The sequence below is a fragment of the Pristis pectinata genome, chromosome 23, assembly GCF_009764475.1.
Source record: "Pristis pectinata isolate sPriPec2 chromosome 23, sPriPec2.1.pri, whole genome shotgun sequence".
Taxonomy (NCBI): domain Eukaryota; kingdom Metazoa; phylum Chordata; class Chondrichthyes; order Rhinopristiformes; family Pristidae; genus Pristis; species Pristis pectinata.
In genome coordinates, this window is record NC_067427.1 from 5,285,352 (window position 1) to 5,303,482 (window position 18,131).

Consider the following 18,131-nt stretch of genomic DNA (forward strand, 5'->3'; position numbering starts at 1 on the left):
TTCCAGATTCTCCAGCCCATGGAAAGAGCCTCTCCTACCCTGTCAGATTATTGTGTGTCACAATGAGATCACTTACTCCTCTCAGCTCCAGTGAGCACTGACCCATCTTGTTAAATCTCTTCCTGGCAGCAGTTGATGTTTACCTCAGTGTGTGTCCCTGGGAACAGCCAGTAGATCGCAGAGTCCTCTGTGATGTAGTTGCTAGGGGCGAACCTTGACAAGGACCAGTTCATCCCTTTCCAGACCTCCTTGGTAAACACATAGTGCACAAGGAGCTGGACAGTCATCCCATCCGCATCCCATCCATCTCGAGGGCAGCATACGGCGGGACTGAGGCCCTGACTGTGCATGAAGGATGTGAGGGGGGGAGGGGGGAGCTTTTTTTTACAAAATAAACTATATTTATAATAAAAGACAAACTGTATACCATTACAAAACAGTGCAAACCTTTACTTTCTTGTACAGATCATTCATTAGTGTTACATAGTGATGTCCGTCTGTGTGTGTGTGTGTCCCCGGGAACAGCCCGTAGATCAGAAAATCCTCTGTTACGCTCCTGCTGGGGATGAACCGTGACAAGGACCCTTGCATCTTTCGCCACACCCTCCTCGCAAACCTACAGCCCACAAAGAGGTGGGCGACCGCCTCATCCCCAGCGCAGTCCTCCCAGGGGCAGCACGCGCAGGATGATAAAACTGGCATCTCTAAACATGCGCAGTGTGAAGAGCACCGCATGACGTGTTAACGCCTTACAGTTCCTCGCCAAGGTAAAGGTAGATGTGACTTTCTTACGAGAGTGTGGGCTACCACACCTCCGCAACTATCAGATGTGGTCGCAATGGTGGTCCCATGGACTGTCGGTATGGTCGGGGGGCAATGATTGTCACGCTTCCGGCCTGGGGATTCTGATGCAGGGGCGCAACTTCTCAATCACCGGGGTCGGGGGGGGGGGGGGGGGCCGCTCCTCGTGGCAGATGTGATGTATCGGAACACTCGGCTCCGGCTAATTTGTACGCCTCACCTGTGCGGAGCGAGTGGCTGGCCGTCCTCCAGCAGCTCCCGCCGCTGCTGGCGATGTCCCGGCCGGTCATTCTGGCCGGTGACTTCAACTGCATCATTGATGCGGCTGGATGATCCGGCAGTGCCGACAGCAGACTGGATGGCACTTCCAGACTCCTGATGGAAACGGTAAAGGATGCCAAGCTGCGCGACGCCTTCAGCATCCCTGCAGGTGGATCACAGCCGTAACACACCTGGTCAAGTTCGGACGGCTCAGCCCAGTCCCGGATTGACTTCCTGTTCGTGTCGGAGCCAATCACGGTCAGATCCACCGACGTCACGCCGGTGTTCTTCTCTGACCACCGTTTCCTTTGGGCCTCCTGTCACCTACAGGAGGACCAGAAGGCAGGCAGGGGGACGTGGAAGTTGAACGTCAAGCTGCTGACCCCAGAGAGTGTGGAGGAACTAAAGAGGGATTACGCAGGTTGGAGAACCATAAAACCCCTCTTTGACTCCCCTGTGCACTGGTGGGAAGCGACAAAGGAGAACGTCAAGGGGTTCTTCATCCGAAGGGGGGGTCCAGAAAGCAAGACAGAGTCAGAGGGAACTGTACTAACTCCAGACAGACTTGCAGCAACTCCTCCTTCTGCAGTCGAGAGGGGTGGATGTGAGGGAGGAACTCCGAGGGGCAAAGAGCCGACAAGCCTAGCTCCATGCCTCCCGAATCCTCCAAGATTATCTTCCGATCCAGGGTTCGGTCCGTGGAGCAGGATGAGATGTGCTCACGTTTCTTCTTCCAAAAGCTGCACAGGGGGAGCTCTTGTGATCCACAGCCTTAAGGAAGAGGACAGCTCAGTAGCATCCTCGCAGATGGACATATTAAGGATCTGCAGATCCTTCTATGCCAGTCTGTACGACAAAAAGGCCACAGACAGCACCGCCTCCCAGAACTTCCTGTCCTCTATCACGGAGATCTTAGATGACAGCAAGCAGGAGAGTCTGGACGAACCACTGACCCTGGAGGAGCTGACTGGCTCCGTCCGTCCCTTTGATTTGAATAAAACTCCCGGAAGCGACGGCTTACCGGTGGAGTTGTACTCGGTTCTGTGGGACTGGATGGGCCCGGACCTGCTGGAAGTGTACAATGCTATGCTTCGGTAAGGCAGTATGTCAGAGTCTATGAGGAAGGGCACCATCACCCTCATCTACAAGCAGAAGGGGGAGAGGGCGGACATCAGAAATTGGAGACCCATCTCACTGTTGAATGCGGACTATAAGATCCGGTCCAAGGCCATCGCCAATAGGGTCAGGTCTGCTCTGGGACAGGTGATCCACCCGGACCAAACCTGTAGTGTACCTGGCAGGAAGATCTTTGACAGTCTCGTGCTGCTCAGGGATACCATTGCCTACGTGCAGGACAGAGGGATGAACACCTGCCTGGTCAGCTTGGACCAGGAGAAGGCCTTTGACAAGGTATCACACATGTATATGCTGGACGTGCTCTCCAAAATGGGCTTTGGGGAGGGAATCAGGAATTGGATCCAACTGCTCTACACAGTCATCTGCAGCGCAGTCCAAATCAATGGGTGGGAAACAGACAGCTTCCCCATCAAGTCTGGAGTCAGGCAGGGCTGCCCTCTCTCCCCTGTCTTGTTCATGTGCTGTATAGAACCCTTTGCCGAGTCCGTCAGGAAGGACGAGAGCATCAGAGGGGTGACGTTGCCGGGCAGTGAGGTCACCCAGGTGAAAACCTCCCTGTACATGTACGACGTCACCGTCTTCTGCTCAGACCAGAGGTCAGTTCGCAGATTGATCAGCATCTGCGACCAGTTTGAGTTGGCATCGGGCCAGAGTCAATTATGCGAAGAGCGAGGCCATGCTCTTCGGCAACTGGCCCGACCGATCCGTCGTCCCCTTCACCATCAGGCCTGACTATCTGAAGGTGCTGGGGATCTGGTTCAGAGGGGCTGGGGTGTGCAACAAAAATTGGTGAGAGCGGATTGGGAAGGTGAAGCAGAGACTGGAACTGTGGGAACGGCGCTCCCTATCAATAACTGGGAAGAACCTGGTCATCAGGTGTGAGGCGCTCTCAGGGCTGCTGTACTTGGTGCAGGTGTGGCCTGTTCCTCGCTCCTCTGGCTTAGGAATCACCTGCGCCGTCTTCTGGTTCATCTGGGGATCCAAGATGGAGCGGGTCCGACAGGCCACCTTGCACGAGTCCCTGGACAATGGGGGTAAAGGTGTCCCCAGTGTCACCCTCCTCCTGATGACCACCTTCGTCTGTGGCTGCATCAGGCTGTGCGCGGAACCCAAGTACGTGGGCACCAAGAGTCACTATGTGCCGAGGTTCTACCTGTCCCTGCTGTTGCGAAGGATAGGCCTGGCCCCATGGCCATACGGCGTCCCAGTCAGCTGGACGCTGCCACGCTACCTGTCCTTCGTGGGAAAAGTTCTTCCAGACCAATACCTTTGACCACAAGTCCATCAGGCGGTGGTCAGCACGGAACATCCTGCAGGCACTACAGGAGAAGGACTCAATGGACACTGTGGGTTGCTTCCCTGAGCAGACTGTCCAGACCACCTGGCAGAACGTCTCATCGCCAGAACTCACCAACAAGCACCAAGACCTCGCTTGGCTGGCGGTGAGAGGGGCCCTCCCAGTCAGATGTGAGGGGGGGGGGAACCCCTCTCACTGCTAAATCTCTTCTTGGAACAGCCCAGTCATCTCTGCATTCAGCCTAGTCAATGAGTGCAAGGCAAGGACATCTCCTTTTAGGTGCAGAGAGCAAAATAACACAGTACTCTGAGATTTCACCCAAGCTCTGCCGAATTCTCGGCTTTCTGTCTCTATTCAGTACTTACAGTGACTGACCAAGCTCATTTGCATTTAAGTTCATATACATTCTGATTTATCAAATCTGCCTATGACAGCCATGGGCAAGTTTTGGTCCTAAATGTATGTAGATTAGATTCATTATAAAACAAGACAAGCAATGAACAAAAGCAGAATTCTGAAAGAACTCAACTGTGGATGTAAGCTGGCCAAGAGCAATATGAGGTGTTGTTCTTCCAATCTGTGTTTTGTACCCTAACCCAATGGTATGACTATTGAATTTTCCAATTTCGGGTAACCCACACCCCTGTGCTCTCCTCCTGCACACACTGTCCATCTAGTTTTCTTCTCCCTTTGTCAATCCCTCCAATCCCCTCCCCCACCTGGTTCCATCTGCCCATCATTTCCTCCCCACCTGGTTCCACCTTTCACCTACCAGCCTCCATCCCACATCCTACATACTGCTCAATACTGGCAATCTTTCCTGTTCCCTCTCAGTCCTGATGCAGGGTCTCGACCCAAAACGTTGACTTACACCTTTTGCCTCCGCAGATGCTGCTTGACCCACTGAGTTCTTCCAGCGTTCTGTTTTCTGTTCTAGATACCAATATCTGCAGTCTCTTTTGTCTTCAAGGAGAGTAATGAGCAACCGACAATCTGCTGGAGGAACTCAGCAGGCTGAACAGCACCCGTGGAGGGAAAAGAACTGTCAATGTCTTGGGTCAAAACCCTGCATCAGGGTGGGTTCTGATGCAGGGTTTCAACCTGAAATGTTAACAATTCTTTCCCCACCCCACCAACAGATGCTGCTCGACCCATTGAGTTCCTCCAGCAGACAGTCTTTTTTTTGCTCCAGATTCCAGCATCTGCAGTCTCTTGTGTCTCTGTGCTTCTGATGATAGTCTGCAATTTGGATTAACCAACTATCTCCTCTCTATTGAATGGCTTCCTAAGGCTACGACAAGCTGTGTGGAGAACAATACAAACAAAACAGGGAGGGGAGGGTGCAATTAAATGAAAGAGCTTCAACCAATTCACGTTATAAAGAATATTCTGGTATGCATCCTGTTTCCACACTCAATGCTCACAAACTGCATCAAGCGGTGGTGTCATTTCCTGATCAGACTATTCCTGCCTGCCAACAGGTTTTCCTGTAGTTTAGCTTTGTTCTTTCCCAATTGCTTTTCCTGAAGCCTCACCCCTCTGGAGCAATGATCCAGTTTAAAAAGTCCACAATAAGAGTGTCCCAGTGATCCCTGCAACTCCTTCAAGAAACTTTTAGTGCACAAAGATTAAAATGATTGGTTAGAGATCCATCCATGCTAGGACAGGCAAGTTAAAGTGGCACTAGGTGGGGCCCACAGCTGTGGGTGTGTGTGTTGGGGGGTGGGCAGGTTTGTGGAGGTGAGGTGTATGTGTGTATATGTAGGGTGTCTGTGGAGGGGTTGGTAGATTTGTGGGGGAGTGGGGTGTGTGTTTTTGCTTGCAAAGAGTGTGTGGTGTTGGTTGTGTGTACGGGGGCAGTGAGTGTGGAAGGGTTGGGAGTGTGGGGGCATTTATGTCTGTGTGTAGGGTACAGGTTGTGTGAAAGGGGGCAGCGTGCATTCGGGCTGGGTGTATTTGGGACGTGTTGTGTGTCTGTGGTGTGTGCATGAGGGTATGGATTATGTGTATAAGTAATTGTGGTAGAAATACCATCTGTAATCAACATTATTTTTATTTGCTGTCAGGATGTGATTGAAGCTGTGAAAGTCACATTTATTCCCATTCCTAACTTTTCTGAGGATGAGGTGGAAATAGAGGGGGATGGGAGGGGCCCAAGTTGCCTTGGAGGAACAGGGTGTAAATGAGATGGAAAAGTGCAAAGAAACAATTAAACTAGATTTCTATTTACCAATATACCAAACCAAACAGTTTATTTCCACTTTCCCAATTTATTTATCTTTACAATTCAAGATCTAAAAGTGTCAGGTTTTCCTGTTATTCAGAAGCCTAAATAAGCTCCTATTTAGATACTTTAATGCTATATAAATATTTTTGTTGCTGTATAATCAGTAATTATAGACAATGGTTATTGAACAGTAACGGAGTGAAATCTTTTATTCCAAAACCTGCACAAACTTTTTATTGGTACAAGTGAATGAAGATGCAGTGATGGAAGTCAACAGAATACTGTGTGTTGCTTCAGATAATGAAAATTCCACCATTTAATAAGATAAAAAGATTTTTCAGATAATTATTTACATTTTTCCTTAACTGGCAATGATATAATATTGTAGCTTTTCAACAATTCTGTTCGATTCAAGTTTCTATGTCCATAAAAATATCCCCAAATTAAATGTGTTTAAGCTTTAACTTGTCCAGCTATTTCAACATTCATCTAAGTCTTTTTGAGATTAATTGAATGATTTCTCATTGCTGGAGAGTTCTGTAATAAATCTGCATGATTGATCAGTTGGTGTGTTATGATGACATTGCTGTGGGACTAAAAGACAACTGGAGAAAAGGCAGAGAAATTGCAAACCCTCTGTAAAAGCCTATTAAATGGGTATTGGGGTGAGTCCAGAAAGTCCAGGCATCAAGTGCTACAAAATCGACCTTATGCTGCCCCAAGCCTTCCATTGTAGAGCCTTGAAACTGATTTGCATACCACCATGGTTTTGTGTGATGCACCATAATTTTACTTAAGAAAAATCGACAGGCTGGTTGGGTCCCAGGCCACAATGTTTTCTCATTGTGACCTAATCTGTTGAACCAGGAGCATTCTTTCATGCACCATTATTGCCTCTAAAATGAAAATAAAATGGGCTCCATTTTGATCCATCTTGCTCCATTAACAATCAGGGGAGCTAACAGCATGAGGAAGTGGAGTTAAGTGATAGATATTCCAGTCACTGTCCCAAAACAAAGTAGAAGATCTACCTTTATGGAGTCATCTCCATGGCAGTTTACTGCTGATCTTGATTCTCTGCCAAGCTTTAGAGACCAGCTACTGTGTGTTGCCAAAAATTAAGCCCAACTGGATCTAAACATTAAATTGTTTGAATTGGAAGCCCAGCATAATCCTCTGCTCTGCTCTGCTAGGATGGCATTTTGCCAGGCACTCACTGCTGGATAATGGAGCTGTTAAAATATCTTTAAGCAGGATTTCACATCATGATCGATCATCTAGCATGGTTAGTTAGTGACTTCTGTCATGAGTTTAAGGAAGTATTTTTCCTGTGCTTTATTTTCTCCCATCTGTGTGAAATGTTCATGAGAAATGGATGTTATCCAAGGCAATGTGGAAAAATAGAGGTGAATGAGAAAAAAGCTCAGGGCTCAAGGTTTGACAAAGTTCTCAGTGTCCTGTGCTTATGTATGGTCAACTTGCAATGAATGGAGGTGGAGGTAAGGGGTGGGTGTTTGATGGTAATGGTGGTGGTGCATCCAGGTCAGAGAGTCACGGAAGATTGTAGCACAGGGTAAGGCTATCAGCTCACTGGGTCCTTGGAAAAGCAGGCATGCAATATCCTATATTCCCACTTTTTATTTGAAACCCTCTAAGTTCCACATCCTCAAGATGTTCTGCACACCTCTAAAATTATGTACGGAATCAGCAAATAAACATCTGGGAGTAGATTTTAACTCTTGGTGGGCTTCCAGTGGGAGAATGTGATGGCCCGTTAACACTGACAGGGAAGTTTATCCATCAACACCACAGCTGAGGAATCATTTCTCATCTGGAGGGAAGTAGAGATTGCCCAGGGTAGAGAAGCCTAAGTATTCCTTGTACTTTCCCAGAGCACATACCAGTGCTTCCTTGCCTTTGGGAGAAAATGACCCTTAACATCAGTCTCCAGTGATTTCCACACTTAGATCCTACTTAATACTGAAATTGGAAGGAAAATGAAAAGGAATTATGTAATCAGACCCCAATCTGCATTTAATCTGCTGGTTTTGGGTGGATGCCTTTGTGAATGGGAGAGGCTTGCACCTTAACACCTTCAATGCTCAATTCACCTGATGTGTAGGGAGCATGCAGTGTAAACTGTACAAGTTGCCTTTCCCGTCTTTAGCCTGGTACAGTAATGGGGTCAGGAAACTTGTGGGAAATTTTTTGGAAACATGCTAAGTATGGAATATGGTGAAGGGACACTTAAGAAAAAGCACTTTTTTTCTTGTTTAAAAAACCCTTATGTTCACCAATGATGTCTTCAGTTATCAAATACTGACCACCCAAGTTGTGATACATTTAAAAATTTCTTGATTACTTACAGCTTTCCAAACTTATTAAATTTATGTTCGGACAAAACATGTTGACTTCCATATTTCTAAAACAAAAACAGAAAATGCCAAAAGTGGTCAGTAGCTCAGGCAGCATCTTAGAGAAGGAAATAAGGTTAACACTTGGGTCAATAACCTCTTATCATAACTGCAAAAGTTGAGCATAAGTAAACTGAAAATGTTGGGTGGGGGGGAGGAGAGAACAAAGGGGAAGATCTGTAGCAGCGTGGGAAGCAGGAGAGGTTAAATGGTAATAGAGGGACAGAAACAACAGCTGGGTCTAGAGGAGATGTAAAAGGAAGATGCAGAATCATTATTAGAAATTGCTAAATTTAGATTAACACAGACCTTTCCTTCTGTTCTCTCCCTCACTTTCCTGTTTTATGGAATTCTGCAATCAAGAACAGTACTGTACCGCTGTCATGATGACAGCAGTAAACAGACTTTGCTGGTGTCAGTCCCCTTCAAACAGCAATGCTCTAGATCCAAAATATTTTGCCTGCAATCTGGAAGTTTAATACAAGAAAATATACATGTGGAATATTTGTCCTCCCTCTTTAATTTGACTTGTTACAAGAGAGATTGTGTGCAGCTCTGGTCATCACATTACAGGAAAGATGTGGTTGTACTGGGGGGGTGCAGAGGAACTGTTACAAATGGAATTGAACATTGTGCAATCATCAGTGAATATTCCCATTGCTGACATTATGGTGGAAGGAAGGTCATTTTTAAATAGGTGAAGGTGTTTAGACTGCCCTGAGGAACTCCTGCAGTGATGTCCTAGGCTGGGATGATTGACCTCCAACAACCACGACCATTTTTCTTTGTTGATTGTTTTAACAATGCATGGTTGATTTTAGTTACTTTTTAAGCTGGACCCTAACAATTCCTTTCTTCCAATCTTACAACCAAAGTATATTGGGGTAAAAATTCACGTTTGGTTATTTGATGTAGTAATGGAAGCACATTACACATTCTGTAATGTGGTCCCAATGAGCCAGATTTCTGGAGTACAATCTCTACCCCATTATCTTCTCACTAGGCTAAACTGACTTTACCACTTTCCACACATTGTTTTATCAAATATTCCTTGTTCTAGCTTTCAGTTATAATTGAGCTAAACATGGCACAATTCAGTTGATTTACACTGGAGAAGGCTAATTTTGAATATCATGGGTGAAAACCCATCGAGAATGGAATTTGTGAAACATCCAATAATGTTAACTCTGATTTTGATCTGGCTATTTTCTTATTTAATAGATTAGGATCTGTAGGTTTCAGTGGAACCTTGTGGCACACAGGATTCTCTGGAATGTTCAGCAATTGAATTGCCCTGGGACCAACCACTTCTGCTCAATCTATTACCATGTAAATATGCTGATTTGGGGATGAGACAGAAGCTGTTCAAACAGTGATTATAATAGATTTCTATTGAGAAAGAGAGGTTTTCAGCAATCGATACAAAACAGATTCAAAGTCAAGCAGAAGAGTCCATTACCCTTTTAATATGGAAACTGCTGAAGACTTGACACACCCTTGATAAACCCTACAGAGTCGGATTTTGCAAAAATGGGTGATTCAAAAATGTTATACATTCCAGAAGTTGAAGTATATAATTAAAACATTTATGATTTTCATGGGAAAGGGCAGGCATGGTAGTGTAGCCGTTAGCGTAACGCTTTACAGCTCCAGCGACCCGGGTTCAAATCCGGCCACTGTCTGTAAGGAGTTTGTACGTTCTCCCCGTGTCTGCCTGGGTTTCCTCCGGGTGCTCCGGTTTCCTCCCACATTCCAAAAGGCGTACATGTTAGGAAGTTGTGGGCATGTATTGTTGGTGCCGGAAATGTGGCGACACTTGTGGGCTGCCCCCCAGAACACTCAATGCAAAAGATGCATTTCACTGTGTGTTTTGATGTACATGTGACTAATAAAGATATCTTATGAGTAGAAGTGTTCATCAGAGAAGATAAAGCTTCTCAGAATCAGATGTTTTGAAATCGTAACCTGACTGAAGTTGCCTTTAGAGAGCAGTATCATTGTTTTTTTTTCTGTATTTTTCAGTCCACAGTTTTCTATCCACTCATCTTAATAAGATGAATTATGAGCAAGTACTGAGGCAGAAAACCTCAGCCAGTATCTTGCAGATTATAATCATAGAAGGAGGCCATTCAGCCCAGCATACCTGTGCCAGTTAAAAAAGAGCCACCCAAAATTCCACCTCTTGCAGGTCAGGCCCTTCAAGTCCACAGCCATGTATAATGTAAATGTGATGAGGGTTTCAGGTTATGCCTCCCCTTCAGGCAGTCAGGTCCATACCTCTATCACACTCTGCGCAAAAATATGTTCCTCATCTCCTCTCTAATCCTTCAAGCAACAACTTCAAAGCTGAGCCCTCTGATTTTTGAATTCTCAGCTAAGGCAAAGGGCACTTACTAATTTCTCTTCCAATTAAGGAAATCATTTGCCAGCAAGAAAAACAGCCCCTCGTAGCTGTAGAAGAAAGACTTGAAATAAACTTTATATGAACTTGCATCATTCAGTCGGCAACACTTTGTCCTTGTAACAGTTGAAATGGACCCAGATTGATTGATTTTTATTTAAAAAATCACTTTCAGATAGTTCGTCTAGAGGGACATCTCGTTCTGAGGATCAGGAGTCAAGAGCAGGAGAGAAGTCTCAAGGTCCTCGCGAATCTGAGGGAGCTGACAGGCGTACAGAGGATTCAACCACGGCTTCATTTCCTGTCACCAGCCCAACCACCACAGCTGGACCAGTCACAACTACCGCAGTGACCCCTCACTCAACCAGGCCAAATAAAGGTATATTCACAGGGTACTAAATGAGATACAAACAATTTTAAATTTTAACAGATCCGAATAGAGCCCGACTGGGTTCTGTTGTGCCATTTTCTTTTCATCATTTCACTTCTTTATTTGTTCAATTTTTTCATTGTGTGAACACATCATGTGGGGCAAGGCTAGCGTTTATTGTCCATCCCTATTTTTCCTTCAAGTGAATGACACGCTAGGCAATTTTAGAGGGTACTTAATAGTCAATCATATAGATAGGTCTGGAATCCCAAGAGCAATGGAACTAAAGAACATTCCAGATGTAGTACCTGCCCTCCAGAACAAGCTGTGCATCTTGCCAACCTGTTGCAGTATAATTACAACACTGACATCTCCCAGACAATGTGGAAAATTGCCCAGGTATGTCCAGTTCACAGAAAAGCAGCTCAACACCATCTGGGACAAAGCAGTCAGCTTGATTGGCATCGCAACATCCATTCCCTGCACCACCTGTGCAGAGTATTTACAATATTACCATGTACAAAATGTACTGCTGTTACTCGCCTAGACTACTCCCAAACCCGCAACTCCTATGCATGGAAACACCACCACCTTGGGTATCTTTCCTAATTGCACACCATTCTGATTTAGAAATATATTGCTGATCCTTCATTGTCACTGGATGTACAGCAACTCCTGGAGTCCCCTCCCCTATGGGATTGTAGGAGTACCTTCACCAGAAACACTATAGTGTTTCTAGGAGCTAGCTTTCCCCCACTATCTCAAGGCACTTATGGATGGGCAATAAATGCTGGTCTTACCAGCAAAGCCCAGAGCCAGAAAATAAATAAAAAATAGGTAAGAATGGCATATTTCCTTCTCTTTCATATTATAACAAAATTAATGATGCTTTATCAGTCAAAAGATGACACAGATTCACTAAAATTAATCAATTCTTTGTGCATTGATTTAACCACAGAATACTGGAAGCTTTGTTTACTATTAAAACAGATGGTTTGACTTATCTTCAATTAAGACATCTGGAATTTAGTTTTATTCATTTATTTTCTTCCCTGCATTCCTGTACATTGAAAGGTGCTTGGATGAGAAGGCAGGACAACGAGTGGGTACAGAAATCAGCAGCAAGAATCTGTCCCTCATGCCTGCTCCACCATTCAATAAAATCATAGCTGACCTCCACTTCAACTCCACATTCCCTCCTACCCCCAGTAACCTTTCACTCCCTTGTTTAAGGCAGAAGTAGATAGAATTTATCTATCTCTGCCTTAAAAACATTAGAAGATTCTGCTTCCACTGCCCTTTGAGGAAGAGAGTTCCAAGGGTTCATGACTTTGTGAGATAAAAAATTGTACGTCATCTGTCTTAAATGGGAAAACCCTTATTTTTTAAACAGTCGCCCCAAGTTCAAGATTCTCCCACAAGAGAAAACATCTTCTCCACATCCATCCTGTCAAGACCTCATCAGAATTTAATATATTTCAATCAAGTCCCCTCTCACCCTTCTAAACTCCAGTGGATGCAAGTCTAACCTGTCCAACCCTTCCTCAATAGTCAACCTGCCCATTACAGGTATTAGTCTAGTAAACCTTCTCTGAACTGCTTCAAACAGCTACATCCAACCATAAATAAGGAGACTAATCTTCTTTAACAGTCCCTCAGCATTGAGGATGGTGTACTTCCACTCCAGTTTTGTATGTTCTGAGGTGGCTAATGAGGATATTAACAGGAGGAACATCTGGACAATCTGCAGGTTCAGCACTACCAATGTCCCAAGGCAGATTACTGTAGCTTGAGAGGTGGTCTGCACTTATGCTGGATTTCTGCATGCTCCCTGTACACTAACTCCCTCCGCGGAAGTCCCTACGGGGACGGATTCAGATGGGTCTTGCTGGTCGAAGGGTGGCACTTTCAGGCAGACTACCGGAGCTCCGCCTGCCAAATGGAAACTTTGCCAAACTGTGAAATGCCTCAGTACCATTCTGAATGTTCCTTCTCTGCCTTGAGCAGTCACAGAGTCGTACGTATTGGAAACAGGCCCTTTGGCCCAACTCGTCCACGCTGACTGTGTTGCAAAGTGAGCTAGTCCCATTTGCCTGCGTTTGGCCCATAGCCCTCTAAACCTCTCCTATTCATGTACTTATCTAGATGGCTTTTAAATGTTGCTAATGTGCTGGCCTCAACCACTATTTCTGGCAGCTCATTCCAAATAAGCATCACCTTTTGTGTGAAGAAGCTGCCCCTGATGTCCCTTTTAAATCTCTCACCTCTTCCCTCTTGTTTTTAGCTTCCCTTCCCTGGGAAAAAGACTATGTGCTTTCACCCTGAATATGCTCCTCATGATCTTATACACCTCTATCAGGTCACCCCTCAATCTCTTACATTTCCAGGGAATAAAGTCCTAGTTTACTTAACCTCTCCTTGTAACTCAGGCCCCCAAGTCCAGGCAACACCCTGGTGAATCTTTTCCGCACTCTTTCTAGTTTAATAATATCTTTCCTATAACAGGGTGACCAGAACCGTACACAATTATGGGCCACAGGGCCCCAGAAGTCAGTGGGATGTTGTACTTCTTCAAGGAGGCTTGCAGCACATCCTTGAATCTTTTCTTCTGTCTACCTGCTAATCTCTTCCCATGAGAGAGTTCAAAATACAGTGTCTGTTTCGGAAGCCTGGTGTTGAGCGTGTGGAGAATGTGGCCTGTCCCATACTGTACACAGTACTCCAGATGTGGTCTCACCAATGCCCTATAACTGAAGCATAACCTCCCTATTTTTGAATTCATTTCCCCTAATGATAAATGATAACATTATGTTAGCTTTCCCCATTACTTGCTGTACTTGTTTGTATACTCAGCTTTTGGTAATTGTGCTTCAGGATGCCCAGATCCTTCTGCCTCTGAGAGCTCTGCATCTTCTCACAATGTAGATAATATGTGGCACATAAATTTTCCATTAACCCATCTGCTGAGAGATTAGTGTAATTAGTATAGAGATGTAATTAGTGTAAATGTATAGAGATGTGTCTTTCTCAATGAAATAATGTATGTGCATTTTCAATGGACTTAAATTTCTGAAGCATGATTCAATGGATTTATATTACTACTTTGCTCAATTAGCACAATAAGCAAAGTTCATTGGTCTTGCCCCTATTTTCACTCGCATCCCTGTTCAATAACACTGTAAACATTGTTCAATTTAGTATTTATCATTTCCTGTCCAAGTACATTTATAATTAACAGTTTGTAGTTCAGATGTACCGGGTGCTGTTCCATCCTGCATAATGCCACACTTCTGTTATATTCCAGTGTCTGAGACTTATAGTATCTTTTTTTTACCTAAAGTCAGTGAAGGTGAGTGTTATGGGACATTATCAATGATCGAACCACCTATCAAACACCATAGCTATGGCCGTAATGAAGGTGCCTGGATGAAAGATCCCCTGGCAAAAGACAACAGGATATACGTGACCAACTATTACTATGGAAACAATCTGGTAGAGTTCAGAAACCTTGAAAACTTTAAACAAGGTGAGATATAACACATTTTAAACTCACCAGAGGTGCAACAGACACATTCTGGTTATTAATAACTTGCATGTTTTGTGTCAGCTCTTAATTTGAGATAGTGCTTCTGAATTGATTACATTAGTTTGTTAACTGCTTTGTTGGAAATTTAAGGTCGAATTGTGATTCAACCATGCAACTTACACTTTTCTTCACATATATTATGTATGTGCTAAACTTCGTACATTCGAATTATTAGGCTGGCATAGTTCCCACATACCCATGAAGAGTGTTTTCTCCCTGTTTGTCTCCATCTAGCAGATTATTACAAGAATGTGCTTTTTAAGTGTAGATGTAATTTAGTTTTGAGTGAATTCGCCAATATTTTGTTTTAACATCCTTTTAACATTCATCTTTTCCCATAGGACGATGGAGCAACCTATACAAGCTTCCTTACAACTGGATTGGAACAGGCCATGTTGTTTACAATGGGTCATTCTATTACAATCGGGCTTTTACCAGAAATATAATTAAGTATAATATTAAGCAGCGATTTGTGGCAGCCTGGACCCTTCTTCATGACGTGGTTTATGAAGACACTACACCGTGGAAATGGCGAGGACATTCAGACATTGACTTTGCTGTTGATGAGAGTGGCCTGTGGGTCATTTACCCTGCCTCATATTATGAGTACTCTCAGCATGAAATCATAGTCATCAGTAAACTAGATCCGATCGACCTTTCAGTGAAGAAAGAGACAACATGGAAAACAGGCCTCAAACGTAATTCCTATGGTAACTGCTTCATCATCTGTGGTGTTTTGTATGCGGTAGATACCTACAATGAAAAAGAAGGCCAAGTATCTTATGCATATGATACTCACACAGACACTGAGATAAATCCAAAGTTACCTTTCATCAACGAGTACACTTATACCACCCAGATTGACTACAATCCCAAAGAGAAAGTTCTGTATGCATGGGATAATGGTCATCAGGTCATCTACAAAATCATTTTTGCATTCTGACTTTATACAGAAACATGGCCCATCACACAGCACTTTTAATTTGACTTGTTTTGATCATTTATAAAGAATGAGAATTTGCACTTGGGCTGGTAGAGAGGTTTAAATGGATGACAACTCTTGTCATAAATGACCTTGAGTAAATAATAAGTTCAGAAAAGCATGATGATTTATGACTGATTGTTCTACATGAGCACAATGTACCGCACATAAATAGTCCCCTTTTACTTCAGAACAGCACTAACTAGTATTTAGATCCAAATGGCAGATTTACAGAGCTCCTCCCTTTATGCAGGATGTCATCAATAAAAGATATTATCGAGATAAGCTGCAGTTTAAACCAGCAGACTAATGCTACTTCTTCAGATATATCAAACCGGCAGACTGCATCTTTGAAACACCACCAACAAAGTGTGTTCCAAAATTGTCCCTATAACATCCACACAAAGGATCAACCGTTTGATTTATATCTATAGTGACTCTAGTCAGGGCATGTTTGATTGACCACGTTTCTTGAAAACACTAATAATAGTTATAGTTTAAAAACCAAAGGCCCCTTTGCAAATTTTAGCTGCTTCAGTTGCAGAACAAAATTGGCAGTGAAAGGGATTAGCATTAATTACACGGACAACAAGATTTTACTTTGCAACAGGGTCCATGGCCATCCATGGCCAGGCTGTGTTGCGAATAACTGATCTGCTACTGCCCATACTACACCCAGCTGAGTGATTCAATTTTCCAAATTGAAACTCATTCTCCCATGAGTTTGTGTTAGTATTACTGTGTCAAAACTTGCACTGTATGTATAACCTTGTTTTGTAATTTGCTGGATAGTGTGAAACTAGGGCTACTCCTAAATGCTTCAAGTACTGTACTCTGTTGCCTTTTGATTAGGAAATGTACACATTGTATATCCATGTAAACAACCTGTGTAAATTATGCAAATAGACTTTGATTTAAGGATTTACGCAGGACACAAAGCTGTTTCTGTACAAAGAACAGATTTTAAGTAATACAAGAAATACAAAATGTATCTTTTATTATAGTTATTTCAGAATAATTTTAACGTATTTCTAGAATTCTGTCTGGTCTAAGCGTTGCAGTTGGAAGGCTGGAAAGGAATAAGCACAAGCAAGACATTTTGCAGGTCAAAGTTATATTGCGTAGTCTAAAATATCAAGTGATGCTATAGATTTGAATGACTTAAGCTATGGCAGTTTGCCTTAGCTATCGCTCAGGCCATTATACTCACAATCCAATATGTTATACCAGCTCCTTTGTTTGAAAAAAAAATCAAAAGTTTGATGTTTCAGTCGCTGCCTTAAAGAAATATTGTAGACCAATTGAGAACTTGTGTAATGCCTATATATACTCCTCACATCATCTCTGTGTAATGTTTTTGCATTGTGCGGAGACACTATCACACTTGGTAACTCTGACAAACAGCATTTCGCTAATAATGTAATCAGAACCAGAACTCAGCTTGCAGACTTCCTCATTTACAAAGCTTGAAAAGGAACATGACCATATTGTGATGAGTTTTATCTCGTAAGAACTGAGAACATGATTATAAAGGTACTTTGATAAAAAAAGATTCAAAAATCAATTTAATTTTTAGTTGGCTTGGAATTATTTACTTGATACAGTGCAAAGTAATACATAAAATTAAGTGAATTTATTCCACAGCTTACAGCAGGTTTCCATTCCAGTGAACTGTTAGTAACCTGAACAGTCGCAAAGCGAGTTCCCAGGTGGCGGAAGATGCCGGCAGCCCCACAGCAACCAGCAAATCCATCCTGCTGGTCTCCCAAACACTCGCTCGTATGTACGGGCTGTACAGAAGTTGTGCGGTCCTAAGTTGGGGAGGGCCTGTATACTGCTGATCAGGGGCAAAGTTCAGCCTACCCATAATTTATAAATGTTATCACACAGCTGCCCTGCATGCATTGTTTGTATGGATTTCCAAATATACTTCAGATGAATCCAAACAATAAATCATCAAATTGTTTTTAAATTGTTGACTTTCACAAGGATATGGGAAGTAGAGTCATAGAGTCACACAGCACAGAAACAGGCCCTTTGGCCCAACTTGTCCATGCCAACCATGATGTCCATATAAGCCAGTCCCATTTGCCTGCATTCGGCCCATATCCCTCTAACCCTTTTCTCTCCATCTACCTAAATGACTTTTAAACATAGTAATTGTACCTTCCTCTATAGCCTCCTCTGGCAGCTCATTCCAAATACCAACCAGATCCCTTTTAATTCTTTCCCCTCTCACTTTAAACCTATGTCTTCTGGTTTTAGACTCCGCTACTGACCATACACCTTATCTATGCCCCTCATGATTTTATATACCTCTATAAGGTCACCCCTCAGCCTCCTACGCTCCAGGGAAAACAGTCCCAGTCTAACATGGATGACTTTGGTTGCCTCGTGTTGAGAATATCTGAAGCTCTCGACTGCAATCAAGCATGCATTTAAAAAGTCACTGGAAAGAACATAGTATTTCAGATGTATTGCTGGAATCTTCAAAATTTATTTACTATCAGTGGCTGTTTATTAAAGATTCGTTTTCCAAGTCTCTGTTTGCAGGCACTGGTGCCTGAATGAAAGGGCGGACTTGACTCTGCCAATTTCACTCTGAAGTTGAACTTTAGGATACATAAACAAAGCGGCTTGACTTGGTCCCTGGTT

General features: G+C 43.6%; 1 protein-coding gene across 1 annotated transcript in view; it reads left to right on the forward strand.

The window, feature by feature from the left end:
- The window catches only part of olfml2a (olfactomedin-like 2A), a 40,589-nt gene extending 23,299 nt beyond the window's left edge, over positions 1-17,290 (forward strand). Inside the window, exons 6-8 of the mRNA XM_052037375.1 lie at positions 10,714-10,917; positions 14,249-14,434; positions 14,836-17,290. Coding sequence (XP_051893335.1) covers positions 10,714-10,917; positions 14,249-14,434; positions 14,836-15,437 — 992 coding nt within the window. The 3' untranslated portion in view covers positions 15,438-17,290. The remainder of the gene's footprint in view (positions 1-10,713; positions 10,918-14,248; positions 14,435-14,835) is intronic.
- The last annotated feature ends 841 nt before the right edge of the window (positions 17,291-18,131 follow it).